Source organism: Macrobrachium nipponense, chromosome 1 (assembly GCF_015104395.2).
Source record: "Macrobrachium nipponense isolate FS-2020 chromosome 1, ASM1510439v2, whole genome shotgun sequence".
Taxonomy (NCBI): Eukaryota; Metazoa; Arthropoda; class Malacostraca; order Decapoda; family Palaemonidae; genus Macrobrachium; species Macrobrachium nipponense.
Window position 1 is genome coordinate 105,128,478 of NC_087200.1, and position 26,959 is coordinate 105,155,436.

At 44.3% G+C, this 26,959-nt stretch overlaps 1 protein-coding gene across 2 annotated transcripts in view; it reads left to right on the top strand.

Moving 5' to 3' along the window:
- Positions 1-26,959, top strand: part of LOC135219520 (rab proteins geranylgeranyltransferase component A-like) — a 291,707-nt gene that overhangs the window by 62,582 nt on the left and 202,166 nt on the right. For both annotated transcript variants that reach the window (XM_064256350.1, XM_064256351.1), the window contains exon 4: positions 22,865-22,955. In XM_064256350.1, coding sequence (XP_064112420.1) covers positions 22,865-22,955 — 91 coding nt within the window. The remainder of the gene's footprint in view (positions 1-22,864; positions 22,956-26,959) is intronic.

The window sequence follows — 26,959 nt, forward strand, 5'->3', positions numbered from 1 at the left end:
GGTTGGTGATCTGGCTGCAGCCCCCCACGTACGCTGGTCCTGCCAGCGAGCGGGGGGGGGGGGCGTCAGGTCTGTCTCTCCACTACCCTCAACTTCCTCGGGCTACACCGGGAAGAGCGAGGTAGCTAGGAGTGATCGTGAGAGGTGCGCCGCTCACGATCCCGTCACGACGCCGCACGTGCCACGTATGGTCTTAGGACCAACCAGGACGTACGCGCAAGTGATTGGAGGTGACCGTCAGGGGGAGAGGGGGTAGCGTCAGTTCTTGTCTCTCCCGATACCTTCAACTTCCTCGGCATACGCCAGGAAGAGCGAGGTATATAGGAGTGATCGTGAGAGATGCGCCGCTCACGATCCCGTCACGACGCCGCACGTGCCAGGTTGGTCTTAGGACCAACCAGGACGTACGCGCAAGTGATTGGAGGCAACCGTCAGGGATCTGTTGCTGGTCCTTCTTCTGAAGGAGGAGGGTCCTGGGAGCTGCTCTTGTTGGAGGGACTGGACGGTCCTACTCCTCAAGACGCTGTAACTTCCGAGATTCAGAGTAACTTTACCCAGGTTATTGCACTGATTCGTCAGCACAACGACCGGGGGGAAGGATCGCCGCTCCCACCAGCAGAGCCCATGTCTCTGCTCGAGTCGTTTTTGGGGCCCGAGAGGGAACCCAAACCGACGGTGGGTATGCCGCGATCGCAGCTTGCCGATTCTGTCTTGAACCAGAGTCTCTCGTCTCCGGACAAGAAGGCTCTCTCAGTTCTGGCCGGTCGATCAAGCTACTTCCACCTCCTCTACTGCAACAGCGGCGTTTCTACGTGTCTTCGGACACCGTATTTAAATACTCCTTCGGTCCTCCTGAGAGTTTCGACCTCGACGAGGACTGGAATGAGTCGGAGGACGGTATCGTCTCTCTCCTGTCAGGTGTCGATCAGCCCCACCCAGACGACGTTCACAGTGGCGGCAGACCCTACCTACAGTGAGAGTTCGTAACCCTCCTCGGGGAAAACGTTTTCTCCTGACGATACGTTTCCCAGACTCTGAGAGGCCATCGCCGCAAGGCGATGGCTGCTCCTACTCTTCTCCAACTGCTAGTTCCACTGGGAAGGCGAGCGAGTATCCAATTCCTCCCCCATTCCCTCTCTCCTTACGGCTACGAGGGAAAGAAGGGAAGGATCTACAGAGATTCCTCTGTAGGATCCCACGTTGGGGACTGCGCTACCAGGGGGGGGGGGACCTTCGGTTCCTACCTGACGTAAGCCCCGGTCGTTTTTGAGGAGGGATCCTGCCCCATTTCTCGATTTCTACGGGAATCGAGAGGACCACCAGCCGATATCGTTTGACGAATTCGGTGGGGGTTTCGCAGACTGCTTAGAATTCTACTAACGAATTTCTAGCGCATTCAGAGTGTTAGAGTTTCTTACGATCTCCAAACACTTAGGCGAGACCACGGTCCAAAGTGAGCGAGACGAGAATCCCCGATATGTTACACGATAATCGGGAACCTCGCCTATGCTCGAATTCCTGGAATTTCTAGCATTAGGAAGAAGACTGCTGCTGAAAGAAGACTATCTCACAGTAGGCGACCAACCTGGAATAGAGAAGAACGGACGGGAATATCCAGTTTGGCTGGAACTATCGTCTTAGTATTCTGTTCACCATTTGAAGCTTTCCTTCAAGGAAGACTTCTCCTTCACTCTCTTTAATAGAGAACGAAGGTGGTCGATCTCCAATCCTTATTTTGTTTTCTTGAAGGAAAGAATTTAGGATGGAGATCGTTGTTCAGATCCTACCAAATATACTACGTATATTAACCTCGCGACATGATTCTGCTAAGCAGTTGAATGGTCCGACCAGGGGTAGGCGCATATCCTGGTTATTCTACGGATTGCGACTTAGACGAAAAGTATTCTAATTGAACTGCAACCCGGGTTGTTCCTGCAACCTCCCAGGATTTTGTTTTTCCAGTTTCAATTTATATACTTATGGTGTTGTCACAACAACACCATTTAAGCTTTTATATTTACCGAAATTCGTTTCGCTTAAATATAATTGCTCGAGCATATCTTTTTATGCTCGGTGGTTCTAGCCGAACGCATTCCTTCGTGGAAAGGATTACTTGGCAACTCAGGATGACGAGTCAGCGACAGCTACTGCGTATTGAATTGCCCGAGGCATTTCAGTATCAGCTGCCGCTTGAGGTAGACGGTTGTTTATGTCTTTCTCACCTGCTTTGATTGAATAACAACCGTATCTCTGCCCAACAATCACAGACTTAAGTCTCTGATTAACGGGGGATTCTCGCATACATGAATGACCATCTACTGCTGAGAAACGCTAGTATTCATCGTCTTCGGTATTGCGAGAATTTTAAACAGAGATATCTATTCGACTCTCATCTTTCTGTTTACCGCACGGTAACAGAATTCTGTAATAGTCTCTTGCTGCATCGTATCCCGATAATGCGAATGATTTTTTGCGGAATCTGAGTTTGTCCTCAAAATATCTTTTATTCGGAGGTGTACAATTGTTCATTGTTCACCCCGATTAGCAGATGTATTGAAAGACATCGCCTACTCCCACACCTGCCAGCTCTACTTCCAACGTTCAGCCCATGAGAAGCAGTTCTTCAAGCGCTCTCCCTGTGTTTCATTACTGAAGAACGCCCCGCTTTCATTGCACAACGGACAGCAAATGAAATGGCGGTTTAGCGTTTTCAGTCATTTGTAAGCACAGGTTTAGAATCTTGAGATTCCTTCTCTCGATTCGCTGGGAAGACGTAGTTGCATTCATTGCCTACCTTCGTCTTCAACGTCACATGTGTTGTTTCTCCTTAAGCTGAGATTCAACGTCTATGAGATTTTCTTGCCATCAGGGACCTCGGTCTTTTTGAAGGCAATTGACTTTCCCGCCTTTTGAGCTTATGCATTAAGAGAATCATCGCCGCGCCGTCCGGCATCGGTGATTAACAAATATTTTATTTGTTTGGTCTCTCAGCATAACTCTTTAAAGGGCGCAAGGTCACGTGACTTACCCGGATGCTTGGACAACTTGCCTCTACTGATTCCGAAACCAGTCAGTCGCAGCTGTCAGAGCGCCCGAGTCAGTTACGAACTAGCTGTGGACTGAGTTGGTTGTTTTCCAGAGCAATCATTACTTCGTCTTAATAGCTTGTCAGTATGAGTACTGTACATAACCAAGTCGAGAAGAGGGATAGGTCATACGACTATTCCCTTCTTTTCGTCTTAGGTAACTGCATGACTTCTCTTGAGAAGTCAGGCACAAAGGGATGGGGATTTGTGACGCTCGATTTCGTACCGATCTTCGTAGCGAAGACTCAGAACCCTTCGGTAACTGACGATTGGTTCGAGTCCTTCACATACCCTCCCTAAGGGACGTCACCGCCTCCGATATGAAGGCTATGCTGCTTTGTCCTGTGAAGGTGCGACGGAGCTGTCTGAAGAAACTCGACACCCAGGATGAGTGTGGACGCCTCTTCATCATTCTCTCGCGTTCCGCAAGAACTTCTCCGTGGCGCAGGTAATGAAGGCAGGCGCTGGTCCAACCTGGACCGCATGCACCTCCTTCTACCTTCAGGATATTGCCCACAGTTCCTTGGACTCTTCCTTGGGAACCGTGGTGGTTGTCTCACGCTGTGTAGTTAACCCAGACCCTCGCAGGCTGAACAGCATCGAGTCCTGGTGTGACCGTAAGAATGGATGAGGAATGAGAGTGTGACTGGCTCCTCTTCCCATCTTTTTCTTCCCTCTACCTTTGGGTAGAGGGACACGGTCGTCACCCTGCTGGGTAAGGACGAGATGCAGGTGAGCTACTCATAGAGCACCATCCTATCCCTTTCAGTAGGGATAGGAGTAAATATCCACCACTTCCTCCAACAAGGGGGAGGAAAGTGGATGCCAAATTGAGACAAACCCATCATTTATGATTGCTCTTGCAAACAGGAACAAGTTCTTGCTTGCTGGTACGAAGAGATACGCTTGCCTCTCTCTTAGTACTTGCCCAGAGGTCTGACCATTGATCCTGCGGTGCACACCCCGATCAATCGGACAGAGGTTTGGATCCCTCCCTTGCTCTTACGACCAGGGAGGCACTCCAGGGTTGGACGAACACCAGTCTGTTCACCAAAAAGACTCAGATTCCTCCCACCAAGAATAGAGTCTTCTATTGTTAAAGGACCGAGGGTTTGTATTACGTTATCGGAACAAATGACAATTTGAAAATTCGAAAATTGCCTCCAACTATACAAACCTGAGGTCCTTTACATATAGTCCCACCTCATGCCACCCCTCACTCTGCAACTTTTCTGCATGGGCCTAAAGCAAAAGTGATTCTTCCCCACCTCTCGGGCGCGCGGGACGCTGCGCACGATCGGACAAGCAGTTAACTACCGTTCTCCCCTTGTTCGAAGCTTACGACCGTCCCAGCTGCCGCTAGTTACCTTCCTATTGTTAAAGGACCTCAGGTTTGTATAGTTAGGAAAAATGCAATTTTCGACAAATTGTCATTTTATAATAATATCATATTAATAAACATTACCTTAATATAATTCTAGCCCTAAATCCCCAAAAACCACACCAAAATTTACCACACTGGCAACCCTGTTACCTCCTATTCTGTCCGCCAGTTGGCAACACTGCTGTTGACAGTTACAAAACCTTCCCTTGAAAATCAGTTGTTAACGAGTGGCCATGTTGTTTACGTCACAGCCGCTCTTTATAAATTTCCTAAGCCTTTTGTGCCTTTAAAGCTCTCATTAATTGTTAATGCGGCTTTATGTTAATTACCATTCACGTATTATATCCACGAAATTAGTGAATTAACTTATTTCTATTGTGGTATATATTTTATTTTTACGAACTTTTGCGCAACCTGGAATTACGTGACCTGTCCAACAGTCCAATGGATAGCCAAGATAATTCAATTCTTCTCTCTGCTAGCAACATCAGGAATTGCCCAGCTTGTGGGACAAGGATGAGTAGCAGGAAGTTTGAAACCCATGACTTTTGTAGCTCTTGTCGTGGACAGGTTTGTGACTTGACTTCTCGTTGCGACTTATGTAAGTCTTTGTCTGACAAAGGCATGACGACATATATTAAACATCAAAGAATCTTGCAGTGTAAAAGATTGATTAAGGAGAAAAAGAAATTTGTAACTAGACCCATATCTAATGATTTCCTTGACTTGTGCGCCCATGGTTCTGGCTCTTCGGTTTCAGTATCGTGTGATTCCGATTCTGAATTAATTGATGCTTTGCCACCTGTACAACCAGTAACTAATGAAGTCGTTTCTGATTTTGATTAAAAGTTTTTGGCGATGGAAACTAGTTGGAAGAAGAAATTTTAAACATTACAGCATAGTTTAGGTAGAGACATTTCAGCCAAGTTTAACAAGCTGTCAGAGAATTTTGAAGTAGCTTTTACTAGGATGTCTAACACTCTTTTAGATTCATTTTCAGCTCCTCGTCAGGTACCTGTTGACAGCACCATGGGTAATGGTGCGACAGATACCCCGGCTTGTGAACCCTGTTGTGGCGAAGGCCTAGGGGGGGATCCGGTCCGGGCATGTGCCTGATGATTCTTTACCCAATGTGTCCCCTGTTAGTCCCGTAACAGTGCCAAAGGGGGCTTATTTAGGAGAAGGGGGGAGGAGTTTTAGTGTTAGACCTAAGACAGCTAGTCGTCAGGAAGTTAATTCGCGGGAAGTTTCTCAGTTAGGATCTGACGATGATGATGATGATGACGTGGATTCGTGTGATATAGATGTTTCTTTGAACGGCGGTCATGATGTTGAGTTCAAGAAACTTTTTAAATTTAATTTTGAGTTTTCCTCCTCAGGCGAGGCCTAAAGAGCAGAAGCAGCTTCCGCCTCGCTGTATTACAGAAGGGATTTTTCTTGACAGTCCCTTCCGGTTGCGGGAATTTTTATGTTTCCCTTTGCTCAAAGGTTTGCGAGAGTGAGGGCGGACATTGCCGCTAAACTTTCGAAGGTGATCGGGGAAGGGAAGAGGAAGCTCTCTTCTCTTCTATTACACTGGAGAGGAGTTTATCAGGTGGCAGTTGATACGTCATTCTCTCGACCCCCCAAACCAAATCCTGATTTTGTCTGACTTTCGGGTTAACCTTTGCTTTCCAAGGCTTCGGTCTTGGTCTCGATCGAAGACTTTATTGCCATGGAGTCTGTGATGAGCTGCTTATAAGAAGCTCAATCCTTCAACGAGTGGGACCTCGAAGGTCTTTTAATGTATGTCAAGGACTCCGGGTTTGTTCCTCCCAATGCTCCTCTTTTTGAGAAATTCTGAGCGTCTCTTTCAATCGCATCTGTACATCAGAACGAGCTTGCCGCTTCTATGTAGGCCTTTCTCGTTTCTCTAAGGCGTAACCTGTATTTGTCACAGTTACCCTCTTCTGTTTCAGAGATTCAGAGAAACCGTTTATTGTCCTCTTCTTTTGGCAATTCCCATTTTGATCTGTCTGTGCTTTCTGAGGTTTTGAAGGAACATCAAGGTGATGCCTCTTCCCAAGCTCACTGGGCCTTATCAAGAGCTTTTTCCTCGGGTTTTCCTCCTGTTTCTTCAAGGAGTAAGTTTAAGTTTAGTGCCAGACCTGCGCCTTCTGCTACATCTCAGGTATCTGGCTCCTTGGCTTCCTCCTCTGGCGCTCACTCTTTGAAACGCGGGAGAGGTTCTTGGCGTGTATCTAAAGGCAGAGGAAGAGCTCAACCTCCAGGAGGACCTCCTTCTTCTTCCTTGTCTGTGTGGAAGAATTTTTGGAAGTAGGAGTCATTACCTCGCCCGGAGACCGCAGTAGGAGCTTATCTCTCTCGCCATTGGTCAGCTTGGCAGGAGAGAGCAGTGGATGCTTGGGTAGTGGAGGTCCTGAAGGTAGGTTACAAGATCCCTTTTGTTTCGAGACCTCCACTTTCCAATTGTCCTCTCGAGTTCAGCAGTTATTCCCCCCTCACTCAATCAGGGGTCAAGCCTTGGAGAAGGAGCTTTTGGCCCTCTTGAAGAAGGATGCCATAGAGCGAGCTCCTCCTTCTCCCGGGATTTACTCATGGGTGTTTGTAGTAGTTCTAAAGGCCTCGGGTGCCTGGCACCCCATCATAGACCTTTTGGTCTTGAAGAAGTTCATTCTCAAGTCCAAGTTCCAGATGGAGACAGTTCAGACTGTTCTTTCATCGGTCAGGATGGGGGACTGGATGATTTACATCGATCTGCAGGATGCTTATCTGCAAATCCCCTTCCACCTGAAGAGCAGACCTTACCTTCGGTTTTTCATGGACTTGGGAGTTTTGCAGTTCAGGACCCTTTGTTTCAGCCTCACCAGTGCTCCACAGGTCTTTTCTCGGGTGATGGCTCCTGTTTCGGCTATTTTGCATCGGTTAAATGTAAGGATGCTTCGGTATCTGGACGATTGGCTAGTCCAGGCTGAATCTCTAGAGAAATGTCTCTGGTCGAGGGAGATAGTTCTGTCTCTTTGTGTTGAGTTGGGCGTTCGTGTCAACTTCGACAAGTCCAATCTAATCCCTTGCCAGATCGTTTTCAGTTCCCAGATTTTGAGGGCTTCTCCCTCTCAGAAACGGATAGACAAGCTTCTAAGTCTGGTTGAAGAATTTTTGTCCTCCATAATGCAGCCAGTTTCTCTTTGAAGGGCTCCTGGGCCATTTGTCATCCCTCATCCAACTGGTTCCTGGAGGTCGTCTCAGAATGAGGTCCTTTCAGTTGACACTTCGCCAGTCATAGGATTTCATTTCTCTTTTCTGGTTGCCAGATCTGGACAAGACACGATTTTGTCATACCTTCCTGAATTTGTTGCAAATACTGAATCATCTGATAATCCCATTCCCAGGTCTTTCGTTCTGAAGTCGCTGGTTGACTTTGTCGGTAATTTAAATGAGGAATTAGTTCTTTGCCCTGTTAGGGCACTCTCATGCTATTTACGTCACACGAAGGACATTCAGGGTCGTCCCCTTCATCTGTTTGTTTCACCCCAAAATGTCAAGAGACCTATATCAAAGAATGGTGTATCCTTTTTCCTCAGAGATCTTATTGTTAAAACTGGCGGTTCGGCTGCCTGTGAAGGCCAGGAGCCAAGAGCACAGTATTAGAGCAGTTGCTACATCAGTAGCTTTTATGGAGACCATCTCATTCACCATGGAGCTTGAGGCGGCGACTTAGCGTTCTAATTCTGTTTTTGCCTCCTTTTACTTGAGGGATATTTCTCTAGTTCTAGGCGACCTTTGTTCTTTGGGCCCAATGGTGATGGCAGAACAGGTCGTCAGACAGATTAGGTAGTCTTCCTGTTTTATGTTTGGTTGCTACCTGTATCTTATTTTTTGTTGTATGTGTATTTTTTTTTCATTATAACTTTTGGCATTTTTTGGTTTAGTTATAATGGGAATTGGGCAGTTTGGTACTTAGGTGTTGTTGATGACAAGGACTGGCTGCTTGACAACTCACGCTGCTTCCATTGTCAGTCTGACATGGGACCAGCCACTGGGTTGTCGGCACTGTCGACTATGCTTCTCCCAAAGTCTATGCTGACCTAGGACTAGCCACTGGTTCGCTTGTCCTGATGACTCATGCTTCTTCCATTGTCTTTCTGGACAGGGAATTAGTCGATGGGTCGTCTGCTGTCATCTGGTGACTCGTTCACCATCTACTTTTTCTCACACCTGTTTTCTCGGAGTCAGACACTCGTGTGAGATCGAGCGACATTTAGTAGCTGCGAGTTTCTTGTTGACGAAGTTGGTTGCGTTGATACACCCTCCGAGGATCATTTAACATGAGACCAGTTTGGACTGTCAGGCACTCATCCTTCGGGACTGAGTCGCCTTTTTGCTCTGCGCTCCTTTCTCTTGGCACCAGAAAGCTCGAGTCAGGAGTTGCTCATGAGCCGATATCGCTGTTGGCAATGTTGGGTTGCGTTGAAACACCCCCAATGTTTCCTTAGCTTTGAATCGTCCAGGCAGTCCAAGCACTCATCCTTCAGGGGAAGAGTTGCCAATACCCGCTCCTCTCTCTTAGAGCCAGACATTCATGAGAGAGCAGGTGTCGTTGGTGGTTGTGGTGCTTGATGAAGTCATCAGGGTGCAGCCTTGCTGTCCTCGATGTCGTCTGACTTGTCACCTATTCGGTCATTTGACTTTTGTACAGAGGGACTGACTATGCATTTACCCCTTGTCCGTTACTACCGCAGTTCAGCGGCATTATGGTAGGAGACTTTGAGTTCTTAGTATCTTAGACTTTGGGTTGAGTTTTTAACTGCTTATGATTTGTATTTCCTTGTTGTTTTATGTCCTGTTATTAATTTTTTCTTATTCTTTCTTTTCCATTAATTGGGTTAGGTCTGCCTGAAAGGGAAATTTTATTCAGATTCCCTCCTCCTTTATTATAAAATTAATGCTAATAATACTTACCTGTATAATTTATCTAGTCCCACCCATCCTACCCCACGATCTGCCTATATAGGTGAGCGAGTCAGAGGTTTCTGACATGTCCAATTTAGCAGTTCTCTGGTATTATAGCAATATTTTACTAGAAATAGTGCTAAAGGAGACATATTTCACTGGGCGACGCGGCTTCCTCGCCCAGAAATAGATTTTTCCTACGTCAAAATCCCTTTTCAAGGGAAGGTTTTGTAACTGTCAATGGCACTGTTGCCAACTTGCGGACAGAATAGTAGGTAACAGGGTTGCCAATGGGGTAAATTTTGGTGCGGTTTTTGGGGATTTAGGACTAGATAAGTTATACAGGTAAGTATTATTAATATCAATTTTATAATAAAAATTCCATTTTTATCTAAGTAACTTCCCAGTAATTACTTAGCTGAATCCATATTAAATGGAGGAGGGATTCATGGACAAAAAGTATCTCAAACCATTAAAGTAACTTAATGTAATTTTGATATGTGATAAAACTGAAAAAATGGGCTAGCATTTAAATAAATGCTTGTTGTTCCTTATCTGGCGAGAGAGCTGCTGCAGGTTGGTACTGCCTCTGTTTGGCACTTTTCTCAACATAGTAGCAGCGTGGCAGTATAACCAGGCTTGCCTCTACTGTAGTGGGTACTACACAGTGAAGGAGTATTCTAAACACTAATCATGTTCTTGCGACGATGGACTTAACCAATCGTCAACATCGCATACAGGATTTCCCCTGTCCAGGGCACAGTACAAACACAAAATCAGATACCCCAAGGACTCAACACCCTCGACAAAGTGAAGAGAAAAATTCAGGAAGGACTGCTTCCTGCACTTCCTCACCAAACACCTCACCAGCAATAGACAATGGGCCTAGTGTACTGCACTTTTCATAAACAGTCTCTACATCACGTAAATAATGCATTGCGAATACCAGTATGCATTTCCAGTCCGTGCGCTGTAAAATAGATGTAAGGTAGAGATTACGTTTGAACACTACCGATGTAGTGACTGCTCAATGTCATGCGCTCAGACCCTTAATACCCTCATGACATCTTCCCAATCTGAGAGTGAGCCTCTACTCTTAACTCTCTCAAAAAGAACAAAATTGCATTCTTGGATAGAAGTCTTGAAAGGTTTTTACAGAGCACCACAAATTACTTGATGAGGCCTCTTATCTTGTCTGTTCTATCAAGATATAATATCTGAGAGCTCTCACTGAGCATAGAGGTCTCTCATCATCTTCTATCCCCAGAATCTCCATAAAACACTTATTGGTAAATGACCGAGGCCATGCGAATATCGGGTTTTAATTTTTAACAAGAAAGTTAAGAACAAGAGAGTAAACTGCATCTCCATTAGAAAAACTGATCCTTTTATCCATTGCATGGGTCTCACTCACTCTTACCCATAGCCAGAGCTACTAAAAACAACATTTTTCTTTTAATGTCTCTCAGCGAAGATGAGCACATTGGTTCAAAGCATGCACTCTTTAGCCGCTTAAGCACTGTGTTTAAGTTCGAAGGGCATGATTCTTCCTTGATAACTTTACGTGTTGACGAGGCCTTTCGATAATCTTAAATACAGTGGACCCCTGTATTCATGGGGAATGCATACCTGACCCCCCACAAATAGTTAAAACCACCTCTAAAACCACTTGTAACTGCCTTTCTTGAAAGTTCAGATACCAAATGTATACCCGCTTCAAGTATACCTTAAATTATTATCCTGTCACTGTATTAATCTTTGAGATTATATATTAGTATAATTTTAAAATCATCTTGAACATGAACATTTTACCATTAAAGATACACACACACACACACACACACACACACAGATTATTATTTAAGAATGATTCATTTTTGTATCATAAAAATGTATTTAGTCATGAAAATAACCACAAAATACAATAATTAATGAATATTTATCGTGGGAGAAACCAACGTATAGGCGAATTTCCCTCAAATAGTGGGTAGACGTGGTCCAAAGAAAAATCTGCCAATAGGTGAGTCCGCAAATCTCGAGAACGCAAATAGTGGGTGTGGACTGTATAACAAAAAATCCGCAACTTGCGCTAAAGTTGTTTTAGAAGAAGAGATGTTGCATCTTTTACACCGGAGTCTAAAAACAGACTACTTAGCCTGGTAGACTATGTTCGTTGACTTACTTCTGCATCTAGCGATGGCATTTGCTGCTTCTGTAGAAAACTCTTTTGCTCGGACAAGTTTGATGATAGTCGAAACCTTGTCAGGGCCAGAACTAATAACCCCTGATAGAACCTCCTGAAGTCTGAGCAGACTTGGAGTCATGGGAAGGAGTCCTGGAAAGTCCACTTACAGACTGAGAAGTTCCAGGAACCATTCCTTTTGTGGCCAGAATGGTGCCACCAGGGTCATCCTGACATTTTGATGGGATTGGAATTTCCGTGAGACTTTGTTTATCATTCCAAACTGGGGGAATGCATACAGATCCAGGTTGGACCAATTCAACATCATCGCATCTAGTATCCCCTAAGCCAGTGGATCTTGAACTGGGGAACAAAATAGAGGCAGACAATTATTCCTGGATGTTGCAATCAGGTCCAACATCGGTCTTCCCCATAACTTCCATAGTTTGAAGCATACCCAACTGTCCAGCGTTCACTCTGTGGGAAGAACTTGATTTCAGCAACTCAAGCCGTCTGCTATCATGTCGTGTTTCCCCTGAATAAAGCGGGTCATCAATGTGACATTGTTTTTGTCTGCCCAAAGCTGTTTCCTGGCTTTTTTGTACAGGGAAAACAAACGAGTTTCCCCTTGAAGTTTAATATAAGTCAGAGCCGTTGTGTTGTCCGAGAAAATAACTTTGTTCGAGAAATGCTGTAAACCCCAGACAAATCAACTCTCAATTCCTTCATGTTGATGTGCTGGTTCTTCTGATGTGACCACACTCGATACTTCCCTTCCCTCCAGAAGAGCTCCCCAACCTAGATCTGATACATCTGGAAAGAACTCTAGGTCAGGGTTCACAACGAAGAGCGATTTTCCTTCCAGAAGTCTGTCGGTGGAGTCACCACCTCAGGTCTTTTATCTCCTCCATTCTCAGAAAAATATAAGAGATCTGGTTTGTTTTCCGATCCCAATTGATTGTTGGGAAGAATTACGGCAGTCTCAAGTGCAACCTTCCCAACCTCACAAACTGTTCTAGAAAGGCTAGTGTACTCAGCAGACTTATCCACTGAGTGGCCGAGCAAGTTGGGAGAAACAGAAAAAAATTCACTTTGTTCATGACACTTACCTGTCAGATATATATATAGCTGTATTCTCCGAAGTCCGACAGAATTTCAAAACTCCCAGCAAACGCAGTGGTCGGCCAGGTGGTTAGTACCCATTCCCGCCGCTGGGAGGCGGGTCTCAGGAACCATTCCCATTTTCTATTCAGATTTTTCTCTGTCGCCGGTCGGTAAACAACTGTTTACAGACCTCCGCCTAGGCTTTTGGAAAACTCTTTGTTCACTTGAGTATTTGATTGTCTCTTGGTTTTTGAAACTTGCTCGGTGGATTGGCATACGCGATTGTGGTTTTTCATTGGATTTGGTTTTGGATTTCTCTAATATGTCTGGATCATCTGCAACTAGTTTTAGAGTGTGTACCGTGCTAGAGTGTAAGGTTAGGCTACCGAAAGCTTCGGTGGATCCTCATACAGTATGCACGAAATGTAGAGATCATATTTGTTTGATGAATGATAGGTGTAAAGAGTGTGAAAGGTTGACTGAAAATGAATGGAAGACTTATGATTCGTATGTTCGTAAGCTTGAAAGGGATAGAATCAGAAGATCTTCCTCCAGAAGTGCTTCTGTGGAAAGAAAGGGTAGTAATTCGCATTCTAACCTTCCTGTAGAGGTTGTTACATCTAACCCTGTGTATTTGCCTTCGGGCAATGAAGTTATTGCTTCAGAAGGTATTGCCCTTTCTTCCATCATGCAGTCGATTCGTGCACTAGAATCGAAAGTGATTGCATTGAAGACCACAGTGAAGTGTAGTGGAAACATTAGTGCCCCTAGTGTAGTGGAGGGGGCGTCCGATCGGTCCCATAGTGCCTCTAGGAATAGACCTCTGTCGGACTCCCAGGACTCAGGGAATGGACATGTCGAAAACCGAAGGAGGGCTACGGGAAATTCCCACCGGTCTGGCGTCCCTTCAGCAGATCCTGTGGACGCTTCCCAGGCTGCCGAAGCGTGTGATCGAGCCCGGACATTGAAGGAGTGCTTTTCGTCCTCTGAGGCGTCCTCTCCTTACCGGGGATGGAGCTCTCAGAGGGCCTCTCAAGAGGAGAACGAGTTTGACACTAGGTGCCGCACAGGCGGCCAGCGTCTTTCTCGTCCTCTTAGGAGAGGTTTTAAGGAAGGGGACGCTTCACGTCCTACTTCTCGTCCTGTTCTTTCATCATCACCCGAACACTTCGAAGAATTGACGCCTAAGAAGAGATGCAGGACGTCTTCTGATAAGGACGCTTTTGAGAACTATCATCGTCTTAGAGTTCAAAGGAAGAAGAGGGCTCCAACTCGCCCTTCTTCGCATATGATGAGTACTTCTCCTGAACGTGGAACTTCACCGTCTAATGAAACTCGTATGCAATTGCGTCAACGATTGTCGGCTTTCTTCGCAAGGGGAGAAGAGGAGCCCCAAAGACGTAGAAAGGATCTTTGGCTTCCTGTTAAAAGATCGAAACAACCCTTGTTGGCTTCACCTCGTTCCTTAGCCTCCCCTTCGTCGTCCTCTTCTGGATCCTTCAGACTCGACCGAGAACACGCAAGTGTTTCCGGAGAGAGAGTTTCCAGAAGTGGGAATGCGGACAGAAGCGTTAGGTGTCGCACAGGCGGCCCTCGCTTTTGTCAGGAGGATGAGAACGATCAAGAGAAGCCTCGTACCGACGTTCGCCGGACTTCTGCATCAACTCGATGCCTCTATCATGAGAGAGCCTACCAACGCCAGAAGTATCAGGGCGTTCGAGAAGACTCTAAAAGTCAAAGAGAGCAATGTTTAGATTATGTTTCGGATCTTACCCCTCAAGAAAGAGAAGTACTGTATAAATATCGACGGGAGGCTCGTGCTTTAGAATATGAGAACTTGCGACGCTTGAAAAGAGATCGTAAGACTCACCAGGACGCTCGAGAGGATGCCCCGATACAAGTTAAGCGTCTTAAGCGAAGTTTTAAAGACGCTCGACGTCCATTAGAGCATGTCCCGCTTCAGGACGCTTTTGAGGACGCTTCTTTGATGGATAAATGTCTTATAGACATTAGAGTCCAGCGGGATCGGAAGCTTTCATTGGCAGACGCACGACTTCCTGCGAGTCCTAAGTCTCGCTCCCTTAGCAAGGGAGCTCGCGATGACGATAGACGCCCGACTAATCGGGATTCTCTCGGAAAGATATACGTACTCAACTGAGAGGAGATCGACAGGAATCCCGCAAAGAGGCTTTTGAAGAACCTTTGCCTCTAATGACTTCGAAAGACAAGGCTTTACAAGAGTCTTAAGTTTTCAAAGACAACAGCGGATCATTCGCGCATTGTCTCATCTATTCCTTCAGCGGATAGAAGCTCCCCCTTACGAACAGAGCCTCAAAGGAGAAGCGCTTCCTGTTTAGCTAAAGAAACTTCGGACCATCAAGATCAAGGAGAGTCTTCTAACGATATGCATCCTGCAGAAGAGGAAGAGCCTTCAGAAGCATCTACGGATTATAGCACGTTAACGCGCTTACTGAAGGAATTGTTTTCGGAAAAATTCCAAGCACCAGTTCCTCTCTCACCGCCATCGCAACTATCCTCATCCAAGACGAGAAAAGCTCCGGGTTTTGTTAGGATGGCTGCTTCGCTTTCTACTAAAAGAGCGTTGAAGAGGATGAATGATTGGATGGAATCAAGGAAGACGAAAGGAAAGACGTCCTTTGCGCTTCCTCCAGCTAAGCTAAACGGGAGAGCCGGTATATGGTATGAGACCGGAGAAGAAACAGGGTTGAGACTTCCTTCGTCTGCGCAAGGTGACTTCTCAAACATGGTCGAAGCACCGAGGAGATCTTACCTGTCCTTGGCTAAGGTTTCATGGACTATGCCTGAAATAGATCACCATCTAAAAGGACTGTACAGGACGTTGGAAGTATTTAACTTCCTAGACTGGTGCTTAGGAGCTTTAGGTCTGCAAGCTAAGAGCCGAGAATCATTGTCACTAGAAGAATTATCGAGCGTCCTGTCATGTATGGACAAAGCAGTAAGGGATGGCTCAGATGAGTTAGCTGCCCACTTTACTACGGGAATATTAAATAAACGAGCGCTTTTCTCCAGTTTTACTGCTAAATCAGTTTCTCCTACGCAGAAAGCGGAGTTATTATTCGCCCCCTTTTCTTCCCATCTTTTTCCTGAAAATATGGTAAAGGATTTATCTGTGAACCTGAAAGAGAAAGCGACACAGGATTTGCTGTCTCAATCATCTAGACTTCCTGCGGCGCAATCCTCTTCTCGAGTAGCTCAGGTACAAAGAAGAATTTTAAGCCCTTTCGTGGCAGAGCACCATCAAGAGCTTCTACATGAGGAAGGGGCTTTGCCAGAGGCAGAACCCCCGCAAAGCAAAGGGGAAAGAAGTGACAACCTTGCCCTTCAGGCACCGGTGGGAGGGAGACTTTCTCTCTTCGCAGAGGCTTGGAGAGCAAGGGGGACGGACGCCTGGTCCCTCAAGATTATAGAGAAGGGATACAAAATTCCCTTTCTCTCCATGCCTCCGTTGAGCATGAAGCCTATAGACCTGTCACCAGCTTATCAGCCGCAGAAGCAACAGATTCTACTCGATTTATTAGATCAAATGATCGAGAAAAGAGCCGTAGAACGAGTGCTCTTGACAGATTCCCCAGGCTTCTACAACAGGTTATTCCTGGTTCTGAAGCAGTCTGGGGGATGGAGGCCTGTCCTAGATGTCAGCAGTCTGAACCTTTTCGTGAAGAAAGAAAGCTTCAAAATGGAAACATCGCAATCGGTCCTGGGGGCCTCGAGACCAGGGGATTGGATGGTGTCATTAGATCTCCAAGACGCTTACTTCCATGTCCCCATCCATCCCCAGTCCAGAAAGTTTCTCAGGTTCATTTTAAGAGGACAGGTCTTCCAGTTCAGAGCTCTATGCTTCGGACTGAGCACAGCTCCCATGATTTTCACTTTTCTCATGCGGAATGTGGCAAAGTGGCTTCACCTCTCGAAGATACGAGTCTCCCTTTACCTGGACGACTGGCTCATACGGTCGTCATCGAGAGCAAGGTGTCTGGAGGACCTTCAGACTACGTTACTGTTGGCGAAATCTTTAGGCCTCCTGATCAATTACGAAAAGTCCCATCTGACCCCAACACAGTCCATCGTGTATCTGGGGATTCAGATGGATTCAGTGGCTTTTCGGGCTTTTCCGTCGCTAGAACGTCAGCGGAAAGGCTTAGAAAAAGTGTCAGCCTTCTTGGAGAAGGAAACATGCTCGGCGAAGGAATGGATGAGTCTGCTGGGGACCATTTCTTCGCTGGAGAAGTTTGTTTCTCTAGGGAGACTACATCTGAGGCCCCTACAGTTTTTCCTAACAGAAAATTGGCAGGACAGACAAAACCTAGAAGAGAATTTGAGAATATCCCCGTTGGTCAAGAAACACCTAGAGTGGTGGCTCGATCCCACCAAGATGTCGAAAGGAGTGTCCCTCTGTCTTCAGAGCCCCGACCTAGTGTTATTTACAGACGCGTCTATGACAGGCTGGGGAGCAACTCTAGGAAAGGAGGAAGTGTCAGGCCTCTGGAGAAAAGAACAGAAGCCTTGGCACATCAACCTCAAGGAGTTGGAGGCAATTCGCTTAGCACTTCTAGCCTTTCAAGAATGATGCATAGGCCGAGTTGTCCAGATCAACGCGGACAGCACCACGGCCCTTTCTTATATCAAGAAACAGGGGCGGACACACACTCGTTCTCTCTACAAGATAGCGAGAGAAATCCTGTTATGGTCAGAAGAGAGGAACATAACTCTCCTGACAAGATTTGTTTCAGGGGTCCAGAACGTCAGAGCAGACATTTTAAGCCGTCGAAATCAATTGATTTCAACAGAATGGACTCTGCACATAGAGGTCTGCCAACAGTTATGGAAACTATGGGGACGACCAATAGTGGACCTCTTCGCGACTTCGAAAACGAAGAGACTGCCTCTTTACTGTTCTCCGATCATCGACCCGGAAGCAGTAGCAGTAGACGCAATGCTTTGGGACTGGACGGGGATGGATGTATACGCCTTTCCCCCGTTCAAACTTCTGGGAGAAGTAACAAGGAAGTTAGCAGCGTCGGAAGGAACAAGGATGACACTGGTCGCACCATTCTGGCCAGCAAGCGATTGGTGGACTTCCCAAGAATCCTACCAGTAAGAACCGATCTTCTCAAACAGCCCCACTTCGAGAGATATCACCAAAACCCGTTCGCTCTGAGTCTGACTGCATTCAGACTATCAAGAAACGGTGGGCAAGAGCGAGAGGGGTGTTTTCAGGGGCGGTGGCAAAAGCTATCGCCACCGCGAGAAGAGCTTCCTCTCAATCTGTCTACCAGTCTAAGTGGGCTGTTTTTAGAAGATGGTGTAGGAAAGAGGGCATTTCCTCCTCCAAGACCTCTGTGAGCCAAATCGCCGATTTCCTGTTCTATCTAAGGAATGTAGACAAGCTTGCAGTATCAACAATTAGAGGATACAAGAGTATGCTGTCAACAGTCTTCCGTCATAGAGGCCTAGATTTGACGAATGATAGGGATCTTCACGATCTTCTGAGATCCTTCGAAACATCAAAGGTTCCACAGGTTAAGACACCTTTGTGGAATTTGGACATAGTTCTAAAATTTTTAATGGCGAGTCCCTTTGAACCTTTGCACGAGGCTTCGCTGAAATTTAACGAAGAAGGCCCTCTTTCTAACCACCCTAGCCACTGCGAAGAGGGTGAGTGAGATTCAAGCAATTAGCAAAAATGTTGGATTTAGGGGACACAATGCAGTCTGTTCCTTGAGTCCTTCCTTTTTAGCTAAAAACAAAAATCCTTCCAATCCCTGGCCTAAGAACTTTGATATCAAGGGATTAGCAGGGATCGTTGGTTGGGAGCCAGAAAGAGTCCTGTGTCCTGTCAGAGCTCTAAAATTCTATCTGGATAGAACAAAACAAATTAGAGGTCAATCGGACAATCTTTGGTGTTCTGTGAAAAGACCTGATTTACCAATGTCTAAGAACGCCTTTGCGTTCTTCTTGAGAAGCACCATCAGGGAGGCCCATTCGTCCTGCCCAGATAGTGATCTGAAAATTCTGAAAGTCAATGCTCATGAAGTTAGAGCTGTCGCAACTTCGATGGCATTTCAGAAGAATATGGCGCTCAGCGACATTGTGAGCACCACATTTTGGCGAAGCAACTCTGTGTTCGCTTCACACTACCTCAGGGATGTGAAAGTGACATATGAGAACTGCTTTTCGCTTGGACCATACATATCAGCAGATTCAGTTTTGGGTACGGGAAGCGGCACGAATCCTATCCTTTAGAAAATGGATAGGTGTGCTTTTGTTTTATGGTTGTTGGTTTTTTGGTTGTAGGGTCGAACGCTAGAGGCAGACTTTCCTTTATTTTAGCCTTAAAGTTTTGGGGACTAACTTTGCTAGGCTAGGTCAGGTGGTGGTTTTTCTTTGCTTCGCTGCCCTTAAAGTATGGTCAATATGGTCTAGACACATTGTGGTCACGCCCCCATTGTCAGATCATCTAGATCTCACCAGCTATACAGGTCACGTCCTTGCTGGAGACTCTAGTAAAGCAAAAGCAGACTTGGGTGACAGTAATCACGAAGTCAGCTATGCTAACAGGTAAGGAACCAAGATGCCTATCATCTGCATGTGAAATGTTTCCCAAAATCCTTTTATTCTGTCCCTCCCCATCTCCAATGGTGGGAATCAGCTATATATATATCTGACAGGTAAGTGTCATGAACAAAATGATATTGTTATGATACAATAAAGTTTGTTCATACTTACCTGGCAGATATATATAATCAAGTACCCGCCCAGCCTCCCCTCGGGGACAGTGACATTAAAAAATCTGAATAGAAAATGGGAATGGTTCCTGACACCCGCCTCCCAGCGGTGGGAATGGGTACTAACCACCTGGCCGACCACTGCGTTTGCCGGGAGTTTTGAAATTCTGTCGGACTTCGGAGAATACAGCTATATATATATCTGCCAGGTAAGTATGAACAAACTTTATTGTATCATAACAATATCATTTTCTTTAAGCTGTCCTCATCTCTTTTGGGGGGAGGGAAAACCCCAAAAATCCTAGTATCTATCCTCATCCCTAGATACATGATCTGTTGAGATGGCATCAGTTGTCATTTCTCTAGATTCAAAACCAATCCCAGATCTTGAATCATCCGAAGTGTCTTGTAGGTCCTTCATGCATGTAGCTTCCATAGGGGATTGAAGCAGCCAGTCATCCAGGTAAAAAGATATGTATTTAGATTCTTATAAAATGAAGCCACTTCTTCAGAGGGGGCGAGCACTCTGATAAATACTTGGGGGACTGTCATGAGTCTGAAGCACAGAGCCCTGAACTGAAAAACCTCTTAGAAGAAGACCATCCAGTCCCCTTGATGAATGGAATGAGGACTGAACTGATTTGTTTCCATGTGAAATTTTCTTTTGTTCATAAAATAATTCAGGGCACTCACATCCAAGACTGTTCTCCATCCCCCGGTGGTTTTTGGGACCACGAATAGGCAACTGTAGAAGCCTTCAAATTCGCGTTTTTTTTAATGACTCTGTCGCTCCTTTCTTGAGCATGGAAACAACATCCTCTGAAAGGGCTGAAAACTCCAATCTTCTGGAGTAAGCCGTCAATTCTAATGGAGTGATGCTTAATGGTGGCTTTTTCCAGAAGGGAATGGAGTAACCCTCCTTAAGTACTTGAATCACCCACTGCTCTGCTCCCCTCTCTTCCCATCTTTTCCAAAAAGGATGGAGCCTGGCCCCCAAGGGCGCATGAAGGACTGACACACTTTAATTTTTGGTTGCTGGTTTACTTGAGGATTTCTTGATCGCTGTTGAAGTGAAATGAACAGTTCCTCTTGGTCTCGACTCAGACCTTTGTCTTGCACCCTGAAAAGATGGAGTTTGCGTGAAGACAACTAGGAGGAGGAAGGGGCCCAATCCTTGAGACGCCTGGTCGATTGAGCCAGAAGGTCCTGTGTGGATTTTTTATGTAGGTGAGAGGCTATTTTTTCTCCTGCCTCTTGTGGGAAAAGATGTACTAGCCTCTCTAAGAGCAAAAACAGAAGGGCTAACTTATGACAGGATGTTACTTACACCCTTTTGAGGCAAAGGAAACCTACAATTCTCTTTTCTTGAGATTGCCCATAGCATATAATGAGGCAATCTCGAGCGATCTATCTTTTACGGCTTTGTCTGAACACGGCAGCACATTGCACCAATCTGTCGCTATATCCTCTGGCAAATTGGAGAAGTCACGAATTTTCTTGGCTAAAGTTCCAATGGACCAATCCATAAAACTAAAATCTTCCAAAACTTTGAAAAGACTCTTCAGCAAATTATCCATCTCCATAACTGAATACATAGTTTTTGCAGAAAAGAAACCCAATCTTCTAGCAGGATCAATAAGACTGGAGAATTCCCCCTGGGAGGAGGCAGCCACTCACATCTCATAACATCTGTATCTTCTTCTAGACAAGTTAGAAGGTATATTACTGAAGGAAGCCTTTCTTTGTCCTCTCTTCTCTGACAGCCAGTTGTCCACCTCGCTGAGAGCCTTCTTGGAGAGTGAGGAGAGCACCATTTTCAGAAGCATATTCTCCCCCACTGGCTGGTCAGTCATCATAAACGATGAACAGGAATCATCGGAGCGAAGAAATCCGGAAAACTACGTAAAAGATATTTAAGTAATGAAGAATAAGCAGTTTGAGTTTCTTCATGATGAAAATCCTCTTCATCCGAAGAAACCAGGAAAAGAGAAGGATCCACAGGAGGGGCAGCTGAAGACGACAAAGCTTTCTTGAGAAGTCCTATTATATTATCCAGTTGCTTTTGAAGGGGCACCAATATCGGATCCCGATCCTTATTAGTCTCTGAAGGTGGGGTAGAATCAGCTAAACCAGACAACGTCCAGTATGCCTCCTGCCAGGTGCAGGGGAGTATAGCTTATCTAAGAGGAAACACATCCATTCCCCTAAATGAGTGATTGTCAGCAAGCAGACAATTTCTAGTCAAACTTAGATTCTAAGCTGGTGAGGCGATGTGGCTCCGAAGCACGGGACAATTTCTAGTCAAACTTAGATTCAAAGCAGGTGAGGCGATCTGGCTCCAAAGTGAGGGAGCTTGGAGACGGAGCAGGTGGTTTATGGGTAGGGCTGGAAATGGGAGAAAGCAATTTACGTAATAGGAGAAGAGACCACAGGAACATTCATTTTACTATTAGAAGGATTATTGCCCTGACTATCTAATGATTTCACTTTACCTCTAGATGCTGCTTTCCTTCTATGGTCTCTCTCTAACTTTGAAAGGTGAGAAGCTAAAGTGTTTCATGTTTTTTCATTCTACCCCTTACACTTCTCGCATGCCAACTGACTAGAATGTACCTGTCCCCTGCAAGCAGTGCAAGAGGGATGAGAGTCAAAACTAGGTTTAGTAAGTTGAGTATTGCAGCCTTTGCTGCAGTACCGAATACTGCATGAAGATCTAATGTCTGACATAACTCCCTAGAAATGTCAAAATCAGATACTAAATCAGAAAAATCAATCACTAATCCAATTATTTGAATTCCTGACTAAATAATAATAAATGCCAAATGCTACCAAGTTAAAATACTTCACCAAGGTGACAGTATCCAACAAAATCTAAAGCTCGGCTGCAATCTTAAACTCGTGTTGGTCTTAACATGACAGAAACAAAATTGGTCTCTGGGCAGTAGTTGTTCCTCTCTTACCCTGAAGGTGGGAGGGGCTATTCACTTACGTAAACAAAAGACTAGCGCTACCACTAGTTTCCAAACTTAGCTAAGTAATTACTGGGTAAGTTGCCTATATAAAACTGATTAATACCTTATTATATTTGTTGTCGAATATCATTTGCAGTCTCGTTCCCTTTGAAAATTTTGACAGAGCTTGTTGCAGGTGTTGTACTTTGTTGAAATTCCTTTTTTTTTTCTGGTGTTGCCCATAAGGCTGACATAAGTAAAGGGTTTATATCTTGAGTAGCTTAGTTTTAAGTTAGATTGAACTTTACTGGCAATGCTGTAATTGCTGTACTACAGTTAAAATAAAATGCTAAGTAATACAATACACTTTGAAAATGCTAATTTTGGTATTTTTTGCATCATATAAGAACTGTGTAAGAACTTCTTATCTTTTCCAGAAAAATGCATATTTGGAGATGGAGAGAGAGTGCTGCCAACATGTGATCCAGGAAGAACGTATTCAAATGTCAAGCAGAAGTGGTATATAGAGTAAGACATTTTCAGATTTTGTTTGACTAAAATAATCATGATAGGAAAATACTGTAATTATAGGATGATGTCACATACTGTGGATGTGTTAATACTGTGGATAAGCTTTTCTTTTCATTTATGCAGAATTGGTTAGAAGCCCCAGTATGATCTCTAGCATAGTGTCCTGCTGAAGGGGGGGGGAGGGGGGATTCCCCTTCTCCCTTCATTATTTTCTGTTATTCTTGGCTTGGCTAAGCGAATTACTAGGTGTATTGGTTACTAGTGTAAGCACTGTTTTCATATTTTATTTTCCCTCTTCGTCATATGCTTTTTGAATAAAGTTACTTTGTAGGGCTGTTTTTAAAGTATCAAGTGTAGTTTTTTTTTATAGTTAGGTAGAGATACTTTGGTTTATTTGTTGAACACTTCAGGGTAAGAATTGCTTTTTAATTACGAGCTGTTCATTCCTCATTTTAGGTTGGTTTGAGAATTGAAGACTCATTCTTTATGGGATGTTGAGTCTTAATTGTTCTCAGGTAAGTTAAGACATCAAGATAGACATAAGGGTTAAATTCAAGATACTAGTCATTATAGATGATTGCTGAAATAGCAATCATTGAATCTCCCTTCATTACCAAAAGAGTGGAAGAGGTAATCCATGCCCAGCCCTCAATCTGGTCCAATGATATAAAGTAACCTCTTTCACATCAGTTGAGTGATCTTAGTTCAGCACTGCCCGTTACAATGATAAAATTTCAGAAACAGCAAATACTACTTAAAACTGTCTGTAAGCCCAGCAAACAAGATTTTGTTTCCTAGTCCTTTATGTGTTACACATGCCTGATGTTGATGACAGATTGAAAGTAATAAGCAATTGGGAAAGCAGATTTGACTTTTGGTGCCAAATCTGCTGAGTATGTCCAGGAAGCTGGACATACTTCAAGATAACTGAGGCATTTGTGTTAACTCACAGGACCATACAAGTTATGGAGCCCAAACTTCCTTAAGCACCATCTGTGTAGTGGTATTAAGCATATAGTAAATGGACAGTTGCTCAAGAGGGCTGAGATATTCTTCTTGATGATTACAGTCTCTGGAGATTGGAACTTGATAAGCAGTCTCCCATATAGATTACGTACATGGAATTTGTAGCAACTAAGACATTTCTTCAACATGTAGAGCATGTCTTAGTGGAAACCTTGGCAACCCACTTGTCAGACATTGCAAAGGAGTGGATTAGCTGAGAAACCATGAAGGGATGAGGTCTAAGTCCTAGTGCAGTATCCCTTGGACTTTTTTTATTAGACAGTTGGGGTCTGTAACCTTTGAGTTTGTCCTGGAATTTATGGCCAAGACCCAGAATCGCTCAGTGCATGACGACAGATTTGCCTCTTTTTTTTTTTTTTTTTTTTTTTTTTTTTTTTTTTTTTTCATTCCATCATTGAATGACTTTGTAGACAATGACCCGCAAGAGCTCTTGCTATGTCCTGTCAGAGCCCTATGATGCTATCTTAAAAGGACTCGCCATCTAAAGCCTAGGTGTCATAGACTTTTTGTTAGCACTAGTTGGTCCAGAAAAGAAGTTTCCAAGAACACTAATTCATTCCGGATACGTAAGGCGATCAAGCAGGCTTACTCGTCTCTTGATGGTTCTGTCACTGAGTCTGTGCAGACTAAAAAACATGACGTCAGAGGTATAAGTTCCTCTCTGGCATTTAAGAAAAACTGCTGTTCATAGAATTTTGAACGCTGGTGCCTGGTTGCGTCAATCCAAGTTCACTTTATTTTTCCTAAGAGACCATGCCCACAGGACTTTGGACACATTTTCCTTGTGGTGGCTGCCCAACAAGTGTGTAATTCACCCAGTCCCCTTCACGGGGTAGTTTGTATCTTAACTATGATGATTGTGTGGAAGAGAGAATGAGTGAGTTGGCTGGTCTCTTTCTTTCTCTTTGTTCCTTTCTTCTTCCTACTGGCAGGTTGAGGAATAGACATGTCATATGCTGGACTGGTCTGATACAGGTGAGTAAGGTAGTCTTACTAATAGTTATTTTGCTTTATGTTTTTGAAATAATCAAACCTCCAATTCAGTAGTAAATACTCCTCTCTCTTTAGCAAGGGGGAGTGAGGAGTGGTGAAAAACCCCTGTGGCTAATATGGTTTGTTTATATGAGCAGTCAGAATTTTCTTTGGTTCCCTGGATGTAGTGAATCTGCTCATATATCATTGTATTTCAACCCAGATTGCTGAGTTGTTAGATATCAGTTTATCTATTTTCTCACAGGCATTGAACCACCTTATTAAGAACTTGATCTTCTAGAAAAGGTGGTCAGGTGGGTTAACTCCCAGCTGGTTTAGGATACTTGTACCTCCCTCCAAGTATAAGTCTATCCTATTGTTAAGATCGAAAGTTTGTTCCGCGTATGGATAAATGACAAATTTTTAATCAATTTGTATTTTTCATAGCTAACAAACCTGATGTCTTAATGTTTTATTGCCCACCTCCTGCCACCCCTCTCTTTTATTATAACTCCTGGGTTGGGGTAAAGACTGAAGCGTCATGAGGTATGGTGCACAGTCCCTGAACAGCTATCACCTCGTTTGCACATGAGTTGCCAGATCTCACAGATTCCTTGCTTTACAATCTTTGATTCTTTTAACTGGTTACCAGCTGACACTTGGAAAGTTATCATATTGTTAAGACCTCAGGTTTGTTCGCTATAAAAAATAGGAATTGATTAAAAATTTCTCGTATTGCAAAGCTAAGAGAAATGACAACCATAAAAATCTATAGAAAATTTAAAGAAAACAGAAGAAACCTTGTATGACAACACTGAAAAACAATGCAGAGCAGTAGGAGTAGATTAGGCATACTAGAACTAAACAATAACAATAGGTTAAGGGGAGCGTTTTAATAAATAGTTTTCCATTAATAACTCCTGTTTTTTTTTATGAATCAGTTTGAAATTTTGGGCATGGTTTTAGTGTATGTATGGCAAAAAGGTCGGTACAGTATTCATATTTTCCTTCTTCCGCCCCCCAAAAAATTCTTTGAAAAAAACTCAGCCATAACTATTGCAACCCAAGAGCTGAAATTTACATGGTAGACATATTTTATACAATGTTCCTCCTGTATTCATAGGTGATGGGTACCAGACACCCCCGCGAATATTTAGAACTCCCCTCTAAAATGCTTATATCTGCCTTTCTTGAAAGTTCAAATACCAAATGTATACTTAAAGTATCATCCTACATCAAATATACCATTGAATTGGTGTTAATAATATAATTTCAAATTCACCTGAATCATTTTACCATTAAAAATATATAAACAGCCCATAACAGAGAGAGAGAGAGAGAGAGAGAGAGAGAGAGAGAGAGAGAGAGAGAGAGAGAGAGAGAGAGAGAGAGAGAGAGAGAGAATAACTCCTTATGATATCAAAAGATTGAAATGAACTTCTATAGGCAACACTTCTTCCCCTCCCATAGATACATATATCTTTACCAGAGAAGAGAGAAAGAGAGGGCTGAACAAGTATCTATTTGTCTATCTATCAATTCTTTTGCTGAGAGAGAGAGAGATAAAAGAAGGAAGAAATAGAAACACCAAATGTATACCTTATGTAACATCCTACTTCAAATTTACCTTAAATTATTATCATATTACTTTATTAATCTTAATAAACCAAGAAGACCAGTGGTCTGATTATGAAAAACAATCCAGCCCCTGTGATGCAGGACCCTCTCAAGAAAACTAACGTTGTCTACCAATACAAATGCCCTGTCCGGGAATGCCCCGGCGCCTACATTGGTATGACGATGCAATTTTCCAAGAGGATATCCTGCCACGCTCAGGAAGGCGCCATTCATAACCATGCAAAAAACATACACAATACCAGGATAACTCAGAAGGACATTATTCCTAATATCGGTATTATCGATAAGGCGGCAGACCACCGTCGCCTCCGCCTCTTAGAGGCCCTACACATCGGGAAGGAGAGACCCAGCCTCAACACCACTCA